Source organism: Ruditapes philippinarum, unplaced genomic scaffold, assembly GCF_026571515.1.
Source record: "Ruditapes philippinarum isolate M1 unplaced genomic scaffold, ASM2657151v2 ctg98_1_1_1_1, whole genome shotgun sequence".
In the NCBI taxonomy this organism is placed as follows: domain Eukaryota; kingdom Metazoa; phylum Mollusca; class Bivalvia; order Venerida; family Veneridae; genus Ruditapes; species Ruditapes philippinarum.
In genome coordinates, this window is record NW_026857110.1 from 204,461 (window position 1) to 225,913 (window position 21,453).

Sequence of the window (21,453 nt, forward strand, 5' to 3'; positions counted from 1 at the left end):
GCGCTGTGTAGCGCACGAGTTTCTCGGGTATAATGTACAACGTGATCATTCAGCGCTTGGACAGCCGACGATAATGAGTGAAGAAAATTCTAATTTTAATATCTAAAATATTTTAAGATATGAAGTTGCGCCAAGTTATTAAGATTTTTTATTATATATGTTTGTGTTGTTTATGCTGTTATGAAAGTTTACATGGAAATGAAGATGATTACGCTTATCCCTTGACGTTGCATTTGTATTATATAAATGTTTGTACTTTAAGTTAAAGTATTGTGAAACAGTCGGCATATCCAAAGTCGCTTATAACAAATTAAACAATTTGAAATGTTTATGTTCGTTTCTTTCATTTTGTCACTTTGCAAACAGTTTGCAATTATCTAGAGGGATTATTGGATCCAAATTCTTACCAATGTCACTTCGTTTTCATTTCTCGAGTCCGAGGAAATCTATATCAAATCCATATTGTACTCAATGTAGCGCCTCGTCCTATATAAGTTCGGCAGCTAGGTACTCGTCCAAAAGAATTCAGTATTGTACACAAAAATGTAAAATAACCTCTTATTATCGTTACATTCTGGTAGTCTGAAATTAGTTGACCTTGAAATGATTACGAATAAGTAATCACTTATTTGACAAAAACAGAATAGTAATATATTTGCGGAAACAAAGCACATGTACTTAAACATTTTGTGTGTTGATTTTTAACCAGAGATTGTACTATTTCAATGTGTTTCAAGTGAACTTTATGATGATCCTTTGCTTCAACGACTAAAATAAATCGCAATATACAAGCTTTGTCACCATAGAAAACTTAGTTCAACATGTTAATATGCTTGGAGTGGCGCTAACGTGTCACATTGAAAGTTCCTTGATAACTGCTGATGTGATGAACACATCTGCGATGTTTAAATTTATTGCCAGAAGGAGAAGTATTTCAGATGACACTTTAGCTTTCATTCTAATCCTTTTTTTAAGAATATTTGAAAACACTTTGTGTATATTTTAAAATGTAACATGTGAATATATTCTGAGAAGTAGAATACATGTATGTTTAAAATTAAAAGTTGCACTCTGCTTAAGCCGGTGACTTGCATTTTCAAGTGCCGTCCATGAACAGGCTTAATAAAACCGAGCCTGCAACATTTTCAATTTTGTAGTTTTTGGTGTTCTTTAGGGATTTGTTTTTCTCTATTTTATAAGATTTTCAAAACGTTAATTGTCCATTGTTTGTTTACATTTCAGAAGTTACACAATAAAACAATGGAATACTGTTTGGTGGAAAAATAATTTACTGAAACTTTGTAAAATGGTGGACAGATCATGTTTTACATTTTTAAGAAATAAAATACATGTAGTCATAGCATGTACTAAATGTATTGTGGGATAATGTTATACACTGGCCATGGTGCGCTTAAATCTTACATATTGGATTAAAAGTGTTCTGTCATATACAATGTACGTTATTAATACTTAAATTGTGGCGGCGTGGTCGAGTGGTTAACGCGTCGGACCAGTAATATAAGGGTCTGACTAGTAACCTAAGGATTACTGGCCGCGAGGGTTCTAACCCCGTCAGGGTCAAGCCGTTGTTTCCTTGGGCAAAACACTTTACACTCATTGCTTACTATTGATTGATTCCAGGAACGGATACGAGAATGTTTCAATAAGCTTATAGCTTCCAACACAATCAAACTAAAATAAATCAGTATAAAGTAAAACTTTGATTATTGGAATAATAAAGAAGAAAATCATTCCAAAAAAAAAAAAACAACACATTTTATCACCGATTATTTTATTTCACACGTAATGTATATACTTTGGCCAAAATTGACCTAAAATAAATGGTAAGATTATATAAAAATTAATAAGAAAATGTCATACACATCATTTTTTAAATTTGATTTAACATGATTTTATAACACTACAAACAAACAATTATAATAAAATGGTAGTTAATAAGAATGCTTAAACAATCATTATGTGAACATTGAATCAAGTCCAGATCCTAGTATGTGAAAGCAACACACTGTTTGTTTCAAGCATGAACTCAATATTTTAATGGGTAAATTGCTATACTAGGTTATTTCTAATTGGTCATCTTCTCTTGTAGGTGTTGTTGTTGCTTTTATTAAAATCGTATTTATAAGAGCATTTAGCGAGTCTCAAATATGGCAATTTGTTCCTTGTTTTAACATCTATATGTAAAACAGTACATTTAATAAACAGAGACAATGTTTGTTAAAAACATACAAAAATGACTATAAGAATATAAAAAACACATTAAATACATTTTCCAAATTTTCTAGTTTATTGGCAAGTTTTAGCTTTTTACCCTTTAATGAAATGCAACATTTGTGTACTAACTTAACACTAATTTCTAGAATATTTTGAAACAAGTAGCTTGCTAAATCACTCATGAAGTGATTAGGGACAGGCTACGCGGTTGGTATCTCGACTTTTTTTTCTAAATTTTATTTTTGATATTGGAATCCCTTAAAAATTAAATAAACTGTTCCAAATTCAGTGTTGGACAAGTTCATAACACAATCCAAGTTGGTTAAGGGTTAATGCTGGTTATGTGACGTGATGTTTTTCAATAATGAGTAATATGAATAAATGATTATCTTATGATGGCAATGATAATATTACAAATTAAAGACAACTGGAATATAATATTAACAACATCTTCATACAAAAAGCTACATTTGCTTAAATACAATGCGTGAGTAGATCTTAGAATGACATCACGGTGATTTCAAATTGTTAATAAAATTGGCCAGATTTTAAAATAGATTTTTGATAATTCAATACGGTCCATGTCTTTTTGTATTGTCAATAATGAAAATACATAATACATAATGAAGACATAATGAAGACAAATGTAGTAAAAATGAAATGAGTAGCAACGTATATGGTGTTAGTCAGTAACTGTAGATGTAAATGATTCTCTAAACTTAAGATATTACATCTAAATATATGAATGTACTGCCTTTCTTAATATGAATTATCGAAACTTCATCTTTTTTGAAAGTGTTAAAGTTTGTAATGTGATAGTCAAATATATTATAAAATATTACTTATATAGTCATAATTCACATTAAACAGAGACAAGCAATATTGTTGTGTATCTTAATTATAATATAAAATCCTTCTGGCGGCAATCATATTTTACCTACGTGACCAGTGCAGACCAAGATCAGCCGGTACATCCGTATCATTTGATTATGGTCTGCACTTTTCGATTTTCACTACACTTTTCGCTATTCACTGCACTTTTCGCTATTCACTGCACTTTTTGCTATTCAGTCAGTATATACATGTATTTCGTTTGGAATTTTCATAGAAATGATTAATGATTTTTGTCAATCACATCATCTTGACCTTTTCCGTTAAACTTCAGATAAAAATTATAATAGCCGAGATGTACCGATTGTTGTTGTTGTTTTTTTTTTTGTCGAGGAGTCCATTCATTTGACAAGTATTTCTAATGATAACGTCGCACTTGACTTCGTAATGATAAAGTCTATAAATGCAATTATATGCATGTAGAAAGATAAATGGTTGTCATGTAAACAGGATGCTATATAATGTGGTAGATATACGCAGATGAAATATTTCATTTGATCACTAAAAGAAGAAAAGCATACTTTAAAATGGTATAAATATCAAAAGATATTTCAAAGTATAAATTATTTTGTTTTTTGATTGGCAAGAAAAGTATTTATTACTTTGATTGGCAAGAAACGTATTTATCACTTTAACCATAATTATATACTGTATATATAAAGACTGAATAAAATATAAATTGATTTAAATGTAAATGGTCCTTTGATGTTGGATAAGACAATTTGTCAACACCATATTATTACTTAGATAGCATTAAAATATTAAATATAATATAAAATATATCCTGTCCTTCTCAAGCAGTATTTAATGACTGTAACCGCTTATTTGTTTAGGCATATTTAGACAAATGAGTATGCAATAACTGTAGTAGAGTGATGTCTGTAATGACATGCCCAACATTTGTATTGTAAAACATGCTTGAACCCTCCGAGGTTTGCAAATAAAGTTTGTTGTAGAGAGAATCTATCCTTCGGATTGTGTTTATTAAATAAACCTTTTCGGGATCCAGTCCTATTTAGAACACTATCGTTGTTTACTATCGCCTCTCTTCTTATTTTATATCTAAACTTATAAAATGATACTTTTTTCGGACTAGCAAATACTGTATTTGCTATGAATCAAACTCTTCATAATCTTCAGTACGCCTTTCTTTTAATCTGAGCACGTTCCATTCGATGTAATATACGAATCATTATTTGCTGCAGTGTCGCCTTTTATTTCAATCTCAGCATCTTCGTAATTGTCCGGCGTTGCAATAGAGGACATATTCGAAATTTGTATTGCATCTTTTAAACCTGAAACATAATAACGTTTCTATCGATTAAATACATGTATAATAATTTTTTTCTGAAAATTATTTCGTAAATTAAGCTTTGAGAAAATATTGATCATATTCAACTAAATGTTTTCCAATAACTGATATCACAACACCAAACTCTATGTGAGTAAGGTCTACTTAAATTTTATAACTATTACTCATCATTACCATCATCATCATCATCACCATCATCATCAGCATCATTATCATAATCATCATCATTATTATCATTTGTTGGACAATCTTAATATTTTTACAAAAAATATTCGGAAATTATGGAAAGAAGTAGGCAGACTTACTGGCATCATAACATGGATTTTCTTGAGAGTTAGAAATGACTGGGGCCCTCTTTGCTCCGCTTTTAAACATACTGAGGAGGAATAAGAATCACAAAAATAATTCTTTATGAGAAAATTATCATGTAATAAAATGGTATTGATTATATGTACGTATAATTTTACACACTCTTAAACGCTTCTGTTTCAATTGTTGTTGTTGTTGTTGTTTAGCAAACAATTTAGCAAATAAAGATAATTTGGGGTGGTAATTGTAAATGGTTATAGATAATTACCTAATTTAAATAATGTTGTTGTTGAAGCATATCCAAAACACATAATAAATTTGTTTTGTACCGGTGTACCTGTCTTTATACTAGTATCTCGTTTTGAATTTTTTAGAAGTAAACATTACAACAAACGTCCTACAAGATACTGGATAAACGCATCTACTTCCAGTTTTCGCAAGAAAGTTAAAAGTTAAAATATATTGGCTCCCATGACAGGTAAAGTAATCGGAAGTAGCACTAGCAACGATTGTTATCACAATACAGTGTAAACATTGAATTGTATAGACTTGCAGGACATTGTACATACACGGCTTTTAAGTAACGCATTTTGAGACTCTACTCCGAATTGAAAATTATACATGTTATTCAATGTACGTTAACAGAATATAATGTTAAAATAAGAGGAGTTGTAACATTTATATTCAAAATATTAAAGAAGGATATATATTGTTTTTATGTAATACTGACCTGTTGCACATGTGTCGTCTGCGAATGCAGACGACAGTGATTGTGAGGGTGGTGAGAACAAAAAGAGCTATAAGCCCAATTATCAGGTACAACATGTTGTCTTCAAAAAAGCCTTGTGAGTTGTCGGACAAATATTTCTTATATTCTGTAAAGTAAATGTGTAATATATGATTATAATTTTTTTTTGTTGTATTTTGTCTTATTGAATGTAATATCAAAAGTGTTTTTGAAGTTGGAAGGTTACATTTAAATTTGGAAGCTCATCGGTTTGCCCTTAGAAATCGAACGATTGTTAACAGCTGGTCGTACTGTTCTTCGTACAACAATGTCGCCAAGATTTAAGAGGAACTTCACTTCCAAGAATTTAAAGGAACACCACTGCTGTCCAAAAAGCCTAAAAACATAAAATTTGAATTTCTTACATCGACCATCTGGGACACTTAAAAAAGAAAGATATTCACACGATAGTATCGATATATACTCAGAAATTAATTGAAATTCGTATTTTTGTGTTATTCTTAGCCTGATTTGAACGAAAGTTTTGGTCATTTTTCACAATTACAATAATTACAATGTACATGTATTCTAGAAGAACGGAGTGACCAAATAATCTTAAACTGTGCACACAAGTTATTAGTGTAGACATATATCATAGAATTTTATCTCGGAAAATTATTTCCATTCACGTCATGTAAATAACCTTCAGTAAATTCCTTTAATTAGTCTTTGATGCGTCCCAGAATTCTTCATATACATGATAAAAGACGGCGGTGATAAAGGTTTGGCTTTGTTCGACAGTGAATCCGTCTTTCCATCTTCATACATAAATAGTTCACAATCATTATTACCAAATAAGCCATTGTTAATATTTATGTTATTTTCATTTTTGGTCTAATGAAATTTAGATTCAATGAATTTGATAATTTGAGCATGCACTTGAATCCTAAGATTGTATTTCTTATAGTAACAAACTTTAAATGAATGGCTAACTGACAAAGTAAGAATGTAATGTCACTAATGTCAAATTATCTCAAAACGATGTCCTTATAGTTTAAACATATTTATTCCAGAATATATACATATAAATATAAACATTTACAATACAAATCAAACATTCTTACATCCAAGAAAAGGATCATAACGAAAGACTTAGTCTTATAATATCCTTCTCCTTTTAAGTGTATTTCTATAATGTGTCGAGTTTTGTATTATATCAACAAGTATGACAAATGGAAAAAATTAAAGATGCAAAAATGTGTTATCGAAGTAGGAAACTATATAGCAATCAAATATGACATGAAAAGTACTGTTTAAATGTGATGTTGTAGCTAATAAAAACATAAACAAGTACCGAAATTGTTCTAGTTGAGAGAAAGGAGTGTCTCAGAAATCATTTTGTTTCTGATATGTTAATATATGTATAATGTTGTTTTCGTATTATAACAATATTCTGAGGTGTACGCAATCAGTAACTGCAATCAACTGATGTCTGTCATTAGGCAGGTGATATATATCCTTTTAATACAAATCAGGAACAATGACAGATTGGAAATCCCGAAGCTCATCTGCAAACATACAATTATGTGTGGATCAAGCTTGAATTCATTTGTTCATCTCAAAGATGCGTCTTTTGAATATATTAAATATACACGTATACTGACCGTTGTCACACGTGCGTCCTATAAAACCATGTTTACAGTCACACTGACCAGTTACATTGTGACATGATTTATCTTTACTGTTAGTGCAGTAACAATGCAAGGAACAGCTTGGTCCGTATGTACCTGACTCACATTCTGAAATAACAGAAATACACAGTAAGTATAGCATTTCAAACGTTTTAGAGGTCACATGTCATTGTTATTCTGTAATTCATATGTTTTCGTGATTACCCTGAAATCGCTAAGTGTTTTAAAGGAACCTGCTCTTGGAACCACGCAATAAAAGCACTGATTAAACAACGGGTTGCCACTCGTAATATAAGCTATTTGAAAAAAAATCATATTTCAACTTCTATAATTATTATAGATTATGGATTTTAAAGGCATTTTGAGCTTCCCACTACAAGTGTCTAGGGGTTAAAATTGACTGATATCTCTTTTTTATCCTTTAATCAAGAAATCTTTGCTTATGAATTTTTGCCAAAGTGTATACACATATTGTATTTGCAGCTTTTCACACATTGAGCAATAATATTTTGCAAATATGAGCATGTGTTGAAATTAATCTTTGCCAAAATGTGCACAATATTGTTATGAATCTTTGCAGGATATGACATTCATAGAGTAATGGATCTTTGCTAAAATGTGCACATATTGTTATGAATCTTTGCAGGATATGACATCCATAAAGTTATGAATCTTTGCTAAAATGTGCATGTATTGTTATGAATCTTTGCAGGATGACACCCATAGAGGTATGAATCTTTGCAAAATGTGCACCTATCGGTCTAAATCCTTGCAAGATGACACCCATAAAGTTATGAATCTTTGCAAAATGTGCACGTATTGGTCTAAATCTTTGCAGGATGACACCCATAAAGTTATGAATCTTTGCCAAAATGTGCACGTATTGAAATTGATCTTTGTATAAAGTGTACTGACATGAAGATAAATTATTTTTGCAACATTTGCACAGTATATGTAATATGCATCGTGTATTGGTGTATTGTTAAGCCTGCATTATTATGTCCCAAAAATGCTGTTACATGTATTCTTTTTTTAAAAGCTTTTCTTTTTCATCTTTTGTCTTTTTTGTATTTTGTATGGAAGATGGAACAACTATATGTTTCTGAGGCAAAATGGGCTTTTAAGCATGTTACTAAAATTATATACAAAAACATATCAAACTGACGCAAAAGATATCAAATAAAAAGAAACATGAAAATGTAAAACATGCCAGATCAGAATTGTACACAGATCTAAAGATCAATGACAAAATATATACATGTACCAAACAATAAGCGCGGTTATAAAAGCCTTTAGTTAGAGCTTAGTACTAGGCCAAAAGCCCTGTAACTTGCAGTCGGGTCAAGTTCCAACTTGTTCGCCACTGTTTTCTCTAACTATTAAAATAATTGCACAAAGCAGATGATATCTATCCCCGACGTCCAAAATTCCCAATCTAATTGTGAACTGGACAAAATAACAAAAATGGGCCCTGTGTCCAGCTATACTTATTTTTATTTATACGGTTATAATTATCGGCACTAATTCATTATCATTATAAGTGTGCAGATATTATCTGACCTTTGTCACATGTTCGCCCGGTCCACCCAGAATCGCAGACACACTGGCCAGATGTATTATTGCAGGAGTTGTTTAAACTGTTTCTACAGTTACAAAGCCAGATACAATTTGGCCCGAATGTACCTGCTGTACATTCTGAAAAATATAACATACATAATAAGCATACGAGAGAAAACATATTCTTCTAAAACTAAATAAATTTAACATATATATACTTGTACGTTCTTTTCTTTAACACGTATACGTTCTCACTTTAGCATTAATTATTTAGTAAGTTATATAGTTAACTTAGTTATTTTGGCAATTTTGCAAATAACCCGAGCGATGAGCTTGATAAAATATGACAGTCAAGGCGCATGTATAAGAATGCAATATAAAATAAATGATTTCGGTGAATTAGTGTGTAAGTAACCGTGCCCTGAGAGCAGTTAGGTCCGCGCATTCCGAGGCAAATGCATGATCCGTTTATATTATCACAGTAGTCCGTGTAAGTGCAATTATCAGAGCAGTTTCGTGAACAGTTTTCTCCGAAGGTGCCCATCTGACAGACTGAAAGAGAATTTGTATAAATTAAAGTTAACACTATCAAAAGATCTTTTAGAATTTATCAGAAAAGCAAACGCTCGTTAAGCAGGTTATTGATTTTCATTATCAATCAGTAATTGGTAAAATAATCTGTTCGGGAGAGGGTACAAAAAGCAGCTTTCGCTGTCAAGTACGAAATAGTACATGTCGCCAGTAAATTTTGAAACAAAAAGTTGAAAATTTGACAGAGTATTAGCAATACAAATGTCTTGGAGTATTAGCTAAAAATGTCCTTTGAAGCGAGGTACATAACTGTACAGCGGTCGATAAGCACCTAAACATACAGTAGCATGTGACAGTAATGAAGATAATAGACTAACATATAATCACATCATGTTTTGAAGGAACATCCTACGAATATCATTTAAGGTTGTATGACTTCCAGCTTTGTTCAAAGGAAAATTGACGAAACTGTTTCAAGATAAACAATTTAATCTGTAAATGATCATATATTTTTTTAGCAAATTAAGTGATATTAATGTCCTGTCAAGACTTGCTCATTTAGTCTTTTGACTTCCAACAATGTTCCATCGAAACCTTTATTGATTTGTTTGTAATTATACATGTATTGACTGGAACTGACGTTTTATCATTTATTTTATACATGTGTCTATTTTATCTTAATTTTACACATAAACAATTCATATTATGAATTTTTATACATGTTTATAAATTCAAATATGTTTAATTTGTACATCAGATGTTCAAGTTAAAAAAAAAGATAGGGCATTTTTACTCATATGTATACTACATTAACTGCTGGAATAAAGAAACAAGAGGGTCATGATGGTCCTGCAAATAGGCCCCTGGGCCGAGGCCAAGTTTAAACCAAGGGCTTTATTTCTGTGAAGTTTGAATGAAATTTGCTTAGCGATTTATGAGGATGTAGTTTAAGGTAAAAGTTTACGGACGGACGGACGCCGGACGTAAAGCGATGACCAAAGCTCACCATGTCACTTTAATTTATGCTAAAAACACAATGTTTATGATCCAGCAAACTGATATAAAAGTCGATTATTACCTACCCGAATCACAATCTCTGTTTTCATAACCCGGCTTGCAATGGCAGTAGCCCGTTTCCCTGTCACATGTTTGCGTGTTACTGCGGTCACACGTGCAATTCTTCAAACAGTCGACACCAAACGTCATTGCGTCACACTCTGTGTGTTTAAAGGAAAACGAAATACAATTATGTTCATAGTTCAATAGACAATTTTAATGATGAAAGAATTAATTTGATTTTTTATATAAAGTTGTTGTTACATGTATATCTATTTAATCAAATAATGGCATGTTTGGCCCTAATTAGTTGTTTAGACTTGACTCGAAGATAGAAATAACTGTGTGTATTTCTAAAAAACATCGATTAAAGTAACTTTGTTAGCTGAAGTCTTTATCAAAAAATCCAATGGTTGGTGTTTTTACATATCTCTATTTGAAACTCGCTATTATTGCAATTCATAAATTTAAAGGATACTACAATATGGTAAGGCTTTCCTTGCCCTTTGATAAGAACGCATACCTTTAGAACAGTTCTCTCCATGCCATCCTGATTTACATATGCATGAACCGTGCACGTGGTCACATGTTTGATTTTCGTTGCACATGCAAGTCTCATTACAAAACAACCCGTATGTATTATTGGTACATTCTAAAAAAAAATATGTATATACATGTATATTTATTTAAGTGGTATCCATTCCAGAAAAAAGACTCTGAGCATTGGTACATGTTTTTCATTTTCTTTCATATTCAAATCATAATTAAGAAGACTTAGAAAATATCATTATGACCAATTCCAATTATCTTATCTACCAGAATGAGATATGACCTTTCTCTTACTATTTCATTATTTTATAAAAACCGAACGAGTTAATAATCTTAATACGTAATCCCATTGTCTCATAAAAAGTCTTAGGTAATTCTGTTATGACTTAATCCAACAAACCATTTATCAACCATTGAGGCACAATCCTATTATCTCATTAAAAAAGGTAGAGATACTTTTGTTATGACATATAATCCAACTTGTACCTCATCAACCAGAATGAGATACATTTACAAGATTTATTACACAATCCCATTATCTTTATTGACCGATCTATGATTTTCTCAGCCAGACGGAGATTATACCATTATCAAGCAGTCCTTTCATGTTATCAACAAAATTGAGATAAAATCCTTAACATACATTTAACTTAAATAACATAATACCCTTAACACTAATTTCACTTAAATGGGACAATGCCCTTAACAATCATTTCACTTAAATGAGATAATATCCTTAGCATATATTTCTCTTAAATGAGATAATACCCTTATCTTACATTTCAATTAAATAAGACGATATCCAAAACATACATTTCACGTAAATGAGACAATACCATTAACATACATTTCACTAAAATGAGATATTACCCTTAACATATATTTGACTTAAATGAGATAATACCCTTATCTTACATTTCAATTAAATGAGACGATATCTTTAACATACATTTCACGTGAATGAGATAAAACCCTTAACATACATTTCACTTAAATGAGACAATAAAAACCCTTCAAATACATTTCACTTAAATGAGATAAATCATTAACATACATTTCACTTAAATGAGACAATACCCTTATCTTACAATCTCATTACATTAGAAACTAGAATGATATAATACCCTGATCACACAATTCTCCTTCCCAACCAGGGGATGTACAGTTACAAGATCCGTCAGCGGCATTGCACGTGCTGTTATTTTTACACCTACACTTGTGTTCACAGTTAACACCATAAAAATGTGTAGAACATTCTGTAAAACAAAACAAACAAACAAATTTGAAATAACAAAGTGTATCAAGTGCCATATAATGACTGTTCTTTTGTTTGTTTGTTTGTTTCATTTTACGCCTTTTTCCAACAGTATTTCAGTCATATAGGCGGGTAGTTTCCTAACCATCGTTCCTGGTGAGTTACACCAGTACTAGACTACCGTTCTCCGCGCTAAACTACCAAAGCATCTCCCGGGGATCGAACCCACGCCATAGAGGTAACTGGATAAGAAGTCATCGACTCTAACCCCTCGACCACGGAGGCGGTCATGACTGTTCTAAAATGATGATTATGATAATTGTTTGTTAAAAGACTTAACCTGAAAAATCCTTCTTCTCTTCTTCTTCCAGTACTGTACATAACCCGCTTTGGGGAATTAACGTACAGGGTGTATGTACAAAGTGCTGAGCGGCGAAAAAGTGTAAGTTTAAAAGAAGAACAGGTTAAAAACTCCGTCATATTAGGGCCCCATGACAGGTCCTCCCTTGAAGGCCTCAAGTTAACTGCTGTGACTAGGTGCTCTAGAAGCTGGTTCCACAGACGGATGGCCGAAGGTACAATGGAGAACTTCATGGTGTATGTCCTGCAGAATGGATCATGGAATCTTTGTCCGAAGCCGTGGCCACCAAGGGTTAAGGGGTGGAAGTACTGTGCAGCTGGGATGGCTATGAGGTTGTGAGTGATCCTGTAGACCATCATTAGCTTGGCATTGAAGCGGCGATGCTGTAGAGTTGGCCAGACTAGGACTGCCATCATTACAGTGGTGCTGCTGGAAGTCTTGTAATCACCTTTTACAAATCGGGCAGCTCGTCTTTGGACAGCTTCCAGCTGGTTGATGTTAGTGGCTGTGTGTGGGTCCCAGACTGTGCCTGCATACCCCAGAATTGGTCTAACAAGGGTCTTGTAGGCCTGGGCCTTGATGTCTTGTGGGAAGCTTGTGATGTTTCTTTTAAGGAATGATAGGGAGTTGTTGTCCTTTTTGATGGTAGATTCTGTGTGTATGTTCCATGAGAGATTATTTGCTATGTTGACACTAAGGTACTTTCCACGTTTGACTGATTGAAGAGTTGATTGGCGGACCTTGTAGGCATAAATGATGGGGTTTCTTATCTTGGTGATGTGTATTACTTCGTATTTGCTGGGATTGAAAGACATCATCCACGGCTGGCATGTCTGTTGTGTCCTCTGTGGTGAACACCCCAGTGAACTGTTTGTTCAATATGTTAGCCTTCTTACTTAGATTGCTGTGGGTCACACCGTCACATTCCAATGGAGAGATTCCCATGCTGTCAGACCGCTTCCTTTGATGAAAGAGTAGAGCTTCTGAGTGTTTCCTGTAACCATGTCTCTTACATAAGCTTGTTTTGCCTCCCGACATTCATAGTGTTGCTCCTTTTGAAGGTCTTTGTACCGCTTGATTTCGTCTGCTGTCCCTGAGCACTTGACTTTGTTGAATGCTCTTTTCTTTCTTCTAGAAAGGCGCTTAATCTTTTGCTGTAATCCAAGGTTGGTTGTGCCTAGTTGTTGACATCTTGGATGGGACTGTGGTTTCTATGATCTGTGAGATTGCAGTTATGAAGTCGGTCCACATGATTTCAATGGCAGAGGTGGCAGAGTGATACTGTATGAAGCCGTTAGTGAAATCTTGTACAACAGAGCGTATGATGGCCTGGTCAGCCCTTTAACACAAAAGTATCTTCCTCTGTGGTGCCTTTGTTCGTGCTTTTTGAGTCCTAGCCTGCACAAAAGAGTCATGGGAGCGGGTTACTACGTTCAATAAGTAAAGGTCTTTTTGTTATGAAATGGTCCAGGGTGTTGTTGCCTCTGGTTGTAAAATCCACAATCTGTTCAGATGAAATATCGTATTTAGTGTAAAGCATACACTTGCTAATGCTCTTAGGGTAGTTTGACCCAACCACAGAGTTTAAGGTCCAATCAATATCTGGTCGGTTCATATCACCCGCAATCCAGATGGTGGCGTTCTTGTTCTATGTGTGTAGCTTCTTGATGCATGTGCAGAGGTTTTCCATGTAAGTGAGGTCGCTGCTTTGTGGGCGATATGTAGAACAGATGACAAGCTGGCAGTTGTTTGGACCATTTAAGGAATCTGCAACTATCTACGTTGTTGATTTTGTGTCTAGTTCTGTGACTCATATGTTGTCTTTCGCAGCAATGCACCTCCATGACGATTTGTCCCTTTGTCTTTCCTGACAACGAAGTAGTATCCATTTGGGAAAAACTTTTCATGGATACCAGGATAGAGCCATGTCTCACAGCGAATGATTTTGTCTGGCTTAGTTTCAGTCAAAGTCAGCCAGAGGGATGCCCGTTTAGCCCTCAGGCTCTGAACTAGAAGAAAATTGTGGAATGGAATACTTTTTATCCTAGAGCAATAAAGATATGCATGCAAAACATTAAACAATCGATAAAAGGACGTACTTTCTTTTAAAAATGGGTAGTGTTAACATCTGAATAATAACAACAATATTGAGGTACTAGTATTTTAAAGGTACTCAACTGAGGTCTATTCCCATGACGTAACTTTTTTTCTGAGAGTGATGTTTCATTTGATATAGGTCTAGACCCATAACTTATATGCAAAATTTCAGATCATTTGATATCTTCGTTTTTTCCAGAATAATATTTCTTATTGTGAAAAACACCAAAAATTAAAAAGCGTTGCGACGCATTTTACTCAAATCGGACGTGTTTTATCACAAAAATACGATTTGATATTTTCAATATATTTCTGGATATATTTCTTTCACAAATCTTTCTGTTTAAAGTGCCCAAGCCGGTAAACTTAAGAAATTCAAATTTTATTTTTTAGGCATTTGGACCTCAGTGTCCTTTAATTTCACTAGAAGCACATACCTTGTGTGCAATTGTCGCCCGTATACCCTGGCTCACAAATGCACTTTCCTGAATCAATGTCGCAATATGAAGGGCAAAAGCTACAGTTTTGCGTACAGTTAGTACCATACAGGCCTTCCTCGCAACCTACCAAAGAACAATGTGTATCAATACAATATGACAAAACGAAATAAGTTGAGTGACGTTTGAATCTTCGCTGGAAGTTCGTGTTGAACAGTAAACGGTTTGTTTTGCAACGCTTGCTCCAGGAAACCTTATTTCGTTATAGAATAAGGCTCGTTCAACGACTGGCAAAAGTGCATGTCTTTCCACTGGACTTTAACCAAATACCTGCTCTTGAAAAGCAGTGGAGCAAGAAGTTCCGGGTTCGAGTCATATCAAGGACAAGGATAAATACTCTAAATTGTTCAACTTTACCTGGGAAACCGTTGTAATATGTGGGGTCTGATTTTTTTCATGGAGATTGATAGATACTAATCTAAAAGCGCGTCAAGTGCATGAAACTTATAGTAGTATAAAATGCAACTTTCAACATTTAGTTACCTGGAGTGCATTTATTGCTCTCATTAAAGAAACCAGGACAACATTTGACAACCTCGTACGGTTCTTGTTCGGTTACTGTTTTCTTGATAGTCGTTATCTGTGTTCTGAAAGACAAAAAAGGTACTCTCTTAAAAGTATGTAAAGATTCAGGGAGGTTTAAATTTTTTTAATTGCAATTGTGAATTTTGAGTAACTAAATCAATACATCTGGGTTCCAGGCATGGTTGTTTTAACGAACTAGTTGACAATTTATCAGCGTAAGTATAATTCGAAGTCGTGTTTTTTTTGTTGTTGTTTTTGTTTGTTTTTTTTTGTTTCTATCTTTTTGTTCTTTTCTTGATGTTTTGGGTTTTTTAGCTCACCTGAGCTAGCTCAGGATGGCCTTTAAATGTCTGTCGTCAGTCGTCTGCCGTCCATCGACCGCCGTCCGTCCACATCTGTTTGTTAACACTCTAATGGTCATATTTTTGTCTCAATCATCTTTCCACAAGTACATGGAAAGCATTGTAAGCAATGGTTTCTTTATACGAAATACAGATAACGAAAATAGGAATTACCGATTCAGACGCATACCTTTATGCAACAATATCGCTAATGCACCTCTTTCGTTCATTAACACATACAGAAGCCCTCGGACATATTAAATCCCTCACCGGCTTTGAATGCATCCAAGTGCTTCTGCAGATATCGATGCACGAGAAAGGTGCGTTTAAAAAAAACTTTTTTGGGGGGAGGGGTTGGGAAACTCTGTGACCTACCTTTTAAACCGATTGGAATCATTTGAACAACTTTGATATAGGAGACCATCAAAGGAACATTCCTGTGTAGTGGTTTGGTTGATGTCCAGTTATTGGTTTCAGAGTAGATTAGTTCTAAGTATTCGTTGACGACAAACGACGGACGACGGACGGAGATGGATCATAATAGCTCGTCATCAGCACATTGTGCTCAGGTGAGTTAGATAGAGCTACACTTTAACGAACTATTAGTTGGCCACTATATCATATATGATATTTTATAAGAAATAATTTGATAAACAAATATAAGTATTGTACACGCTAACCTTTCGATTAGTTTGATAAATAAAATTTGTTTTTGCGTTCAAATTACTCATTATCCCATTTACCCAAGCTTGTGTTCCTTGTTCACGACATGGTTGTTTAAGATTAAATGCATTCTTTGTTTATTTTCTTTTATGTAAAACATAAAACATTCCAATAATGACCTTTACACAATGCCCTCAAGCCTTGAGATTATTCGTGCCTGTGTAACATTAAATTTTGACCACGTTAAAAATTTACCTGAAACTTGACTCTGCCAACAATTCAACATTACATTTTGATAAAAAAAATGCGGTTAAAAATCTTCAGTCTTATTTTTATGACATTAGGGTAATTTTTTTAACAGTTAGTTAAATTTAAGTTAAACGTCTGTTTGCAGTAGAGAAACACATAGAAGAAACATAATCTCTTACAGGCATTTCCCAAGCATAACATGGCCAAGTCTAGGCAATAGATCAATGGATCGGGTACCAGCGGTAACGGATGTTTGTTTTTGTCCACTCGAGGAATATTGATATATAAACAATAAATAAGTGCAAAGTGTTATATAAAATGTGTCTTAAGGATATATAGATATAGAGGATATTTGTTTAGTTAAGTGTAAGATAGGAATATATTTCACCGAGTGAGCACCAAAAGGTATATTTCACGAGTGGCGCAGCCACGAGTGAAATATGAACTTTTGGTGTTCACAAGGTGAAATATATTTTGATCTTACACTAAACTAAACAAATTTTCTTTTTATTATATGCAAAGAAACGTTTTAAAAAGACATTAAACCCAATTCTGAATGAAAAGCGCGCCAAATAATAATACAACGTGACGTCATTTACGACGTCACGTCATTAAGTTGGTACCCAGTACTGTGCACGCTGGTATTTCACTGAAACAAGGTAAGGGGCTTAAATTCAAACAGTGAAATTACCAGTTTTATATCACTGATATATTTCTATAAACCACCGAAAAGCATGTAATAAATAAGTTTTTGTATGAGGATATACTTTGGTTACTATAATTTCTAAAAAAAAAACGTTTGTGAACTATTAAAAATATTGGTACATTATGTCTCTATAAATAGCCAAATTCATCATGTCGCAAAAACGAGCTAGCTGCTATATCATTTCGCACAGAGATAGTGCATTATTGAACTGAGGTAACTGAGGTAACTGAAAAATCATTCTGCACGAAAAAGTCATGAAATATTTTCTATTGCTAAATGGGAACCAGGCAGATATTTGAAAACCACAGTGTCTAACCGTTCAATATTGAAATATATAGAAATTGATTAAAATGTCAAATATTAAAGAAAAAAATTACTCTTGTTCTGATGAAAATGATGAAATGAAAAGGAAAAGAAAAGCATGTAGTAGTGTAAGTAGCACATTAGATACTAGTACTGGTATGTGTACAATAGGAGAAAAACAGAAAAAGAAGAAAGGTAAACAAGATATTGAGGATGACACATTAATACAAGAAACTGATACACAACAACTAAACAAAATTAACAAACAGTTAAAAGACATAAACTTGAAGCTTTCAAAAGTGTACACAAAAGATGATGGTAGCTTAAAAGATATGATAAAAAACATGTTCAGTCAAATGAAAGAAGAAATGCTATCATCTGTTAGTAAAAGAATCGACATTCTTGAAGGAAAATTATTTGAAAAGGAAACTGAAAATGAAGTTTTAAAACAAGAGGTTAAAGAGCTTGAAAAGGTACTAGAAAACCAAAAAAACGAAAATGAAAAACTAGTCGAAGAAATACGTATAAACGAAAGGCAAACAAAAGGAAAAATAAATGATCTCGAATAATATAGTCGAATAAACAACCTTCGAATTGACGGGATTAAAGAAACAACTAATGAAGACCAGCAACAAACGGAGAGAAAGGTTATGAATACCTTAAATTCTTACATGCTTAAATTAAAACTAGAAATAGACGATATAGAAGTCGGTCACCGCTTAGGCAAACAAGATGACAAAAAGCCTAGACAAATAATTGTTTAATTCTGCTCACGGGGCACAAAAGTAGAAATACTAAAAAATCGGAAACTATTAAAAGGATCAGGAATTTACGTTAATGAAGACCTTACTCGTTTGAATCAACACGTTTTTACATGTATAAGGAAAAAACTGTCGGATGAAGTGGAAGGTGTGTGGACTAGAAACGGTAACATTTTCTACAAAAATAAAATGGGATCAGTTCACCGAGTTCATTCTGATGAATACAAGACATGGATCGATCTACCTTGGCCGACAGTAACACCAGACCAACTTAAACGTCCAGCAACCCACAATGCATGGTTAGCCCCAGTGAAATTAACAAAGTAGTTATATGAGCAATGATCAGCATATGTAATACAAACATTTAACAGTGAAGTTGCCAAACCGGTTTTCTTATATAAAAGTAGACGCATAAGTACACATTGTCAAGCAATGGACTTTCATTGTTAATTTTTTGTATCCTTCTCCATATTTGTCTACTTTATACTATCGTTTACTAAAATATACATTTAATATGAAAATCCTGAAGCAGTAAATTTAAATTACTATATTTTTTTTTTTCTTTTACAATTAGAATATAATATACCCCTATACACACATGGCAATGCTGACCTTTAATAAAGTATACATAAAAAACTGAACTAACTATTTGAGCTTAAGTCATAATAGAATTAACAGGATTTCTTTCATTAATTTTATTGAAAGCACACAATATGGAAACAGCTGATTTAAGAATATAAAAGAATAATTATGATCTTCTTTCCTTGTTTTAGTCATTGCACCTTCACGATTTCACCAGATTAAGTTAACATAATAAAATACACAAAACATTGTTCGTTTAAAAATATTATTATATCATTGTATTTGATATCTTTATCGAGAGGAAAGCAAAACTATCATTTACAAAACTGTCCTAGGTAAAAATTGAGTTATATACATGTTGTTTGCTTTATGTCACTGAATATTATTTTGTTGAGGTTTCTTTTGTGTGTAAAAATTACTTGCTCAAAACATACATGTAAAAATTGAGTCATATATATATTGTTTGCTTTTTGTCACTGAATATATTTTGTTGTTTTTTGTTTTAAAAATACTTGCTCAAAAGATACATATTTATGTTAAAAACAAGTCTTTTTCTGCCATGGCTGTTTAAGCTGTAACACATATAATAATTTCAATATATAAAGAATAAGGGTGAAATGATGACTTCTTTCCTTTTTTAATTAAGATTTTACACTTATTCTTTTGAAAACTTGTTATTTAATGAGAGAGAAATTGGCCAACAATGATTACTAAATCATTGTTTAAGTCATTTGTCTTTCGTCTGTACTTCCATACCTTTTACAGATTAAGTTAACACAATAAAATACACAAACACTGTATGTTTAAAAATGATATATTATCATTATACTTAACGTCTTTTTCTTGGAGAAATCAATAAATATCATTAACTAAACTATCTTAGGTATAGTTGTGTCATATAAATGTTGTTATGCTTTTTCTGTTTCTGAATATAATCATGCTTTTATGTGTTGTGTACTTATCCAAAAAATACTCCTTTATGTTACAAGCGAAACTGGCTTAATTTAAAAAATGAATGATAAGTCCGAAAATGATATTTTTGTTTGCATTATAGCGATAAGTTTTTATTTTTTTCTCCTTTGCTAAAAGTTACAAAATTGAAAGCTGAATAGGAAAATAGCTTTCAGAAACCTTTTTGCCTTATAACCAGTAGCAATTCTCCAAAAATATTTTATATAAGATCCGGAAAAATGTACAGATATTTTCTTTATCACACTCTGTATACCTTGAAGAAAGATTTTTTGTGCTTAATGTGTAAATACTTAATATTTGTACACATGCATATTATATATATGTATATTATATGTGTATGTGAGTGCGTGTGTGTGTGCGTGCGTGAGTAAATACATGCTTTTGATGTTCTGTTTAATAATGTTTTGCGACATGATGGATCTTTACATGTAAACTCAACAATATGTTTTTGTCTCTTAAACTTTTTATATAAGATCATTTACTGTTTTTGAACGTAAGCTTCATATTGAATTGAAATGAGTATGAAAATTTGTACTTTTAATGGTAAGAGGTTTGGGAAATTTTATGAAAAGGAAGCAAGTTTTTAATTGGCTTAATTTACAAAAGTATGGCATATGTCTTTTACAAGAAACGCATTTAAACACAAAACAATATCTTAAATGTACATCAGATTGGGATGGACGGGCTTTTTTCAGTGGAAATACTAACAATAGTGCCGGCGTATGCTTCTTAATTAACAGCAAATTCGATTGCAAAAACATAACATATACAGAAATAGTTTGTGGTAGATTAATAGCAATTGAGTTTGAACAGACAATGAACACATATATAGTTATAAATATGTATGGACCAAATAATGATGATACCTCAATTTTTGAACAGCTAGATAAATTTATTTTGGAACATGAAGAGAAAAAAAATATTATAGGTGGTGATATCAACACTGTTTTAGATACAGAAATAGACAAAAAGAATGGCAGAAAAGATGGCCACAAAAAATGCAGACAAAAACTTAAGGACATAATTGAAAAATATAGCGTTTTTGATATTTGGAGAACTAAAAACCCACATAAACGTCAGTTCACATGGCATTCACATGACAAACCTGCTATATTCTGTAGACTTGATTTTTTTTTTAATTTCAGAAAATCTTTTAAATAATGTTTGCCTATGTAAAATTGAAAATGGATATAAATCGGACCACTCTAGAGTTACACTATCAATGAACACACATATTCATACAAAAGGAAAAGGGTACTTTAAAACTAATAACAGTTTACTAC

The 21,453-nt window shown here is 32.7% G+C and overlaps 1 protein-coding gene across 3 annotated transcripts in view; it reads right to left on the reverse strand.

The window, feature by feature from the left end:
• Window positions 1–3,041: 3,041 nt before the first annotated feature.
• LOC132748803 (multiple epidermal growth factor-like domains protein 11) overlaps window positions 3,042–21,453 on the reverse strand; it is a 51,828-nt gene continuing 33,416 nt past the window's right edge. For 2 of the 3 annotated variants that reach the window (XM_060738441.1, XM_060738442.1), the window contains exons 4-14: window positions 15,552–15,655; window positions 15,009–15,134; window positions 11,983–12,114; window positions 10,833–10,961; window positions 10,336–10,470; window positions 9,143–9,274; window positions 8,726–8,860; window positions 7,139–7,273; window positions 5,478–5,622; window positions 4,744–4,814; window positions 3,042–4,421 (exon numbers count right to left, since the gene is read on the reverse strand). In XM_060738441.1, coding sequence (XP_060594424.1) covers window positions 4,279–4,421; window positions 4,744–4,814; window positions 5,478–5,622; window positions 7,139–7,273; window positions 8,726–8,860; window positions 9,143–9,274; window positions 10,336–10,470; window positions 10,833–10,961; window positions 11,983–12,114; window positions 15,009–15,134; window positions 15,552–15,655 — 1,387 coding nt within the window. In that variant the 3' untranslated portion in view covers window positions 3,042–4,278. The remainder of the gene's footprint in view (window positions 4,422–4,743; window positions 4,815–5,477; window positions 5,623–7,138; window positions 7,274–8,725; window positions 8,861–9,142; window positions 9,275–10,335; window positions 10,471–10,832; window positions 10,962–11,982; window positions 12,115–15,008; window positions 15,135–15,551; window positions 15,656–21,453) is intronic. The other variant, XM_060738443.1, reaches the window with a different exon arrangement.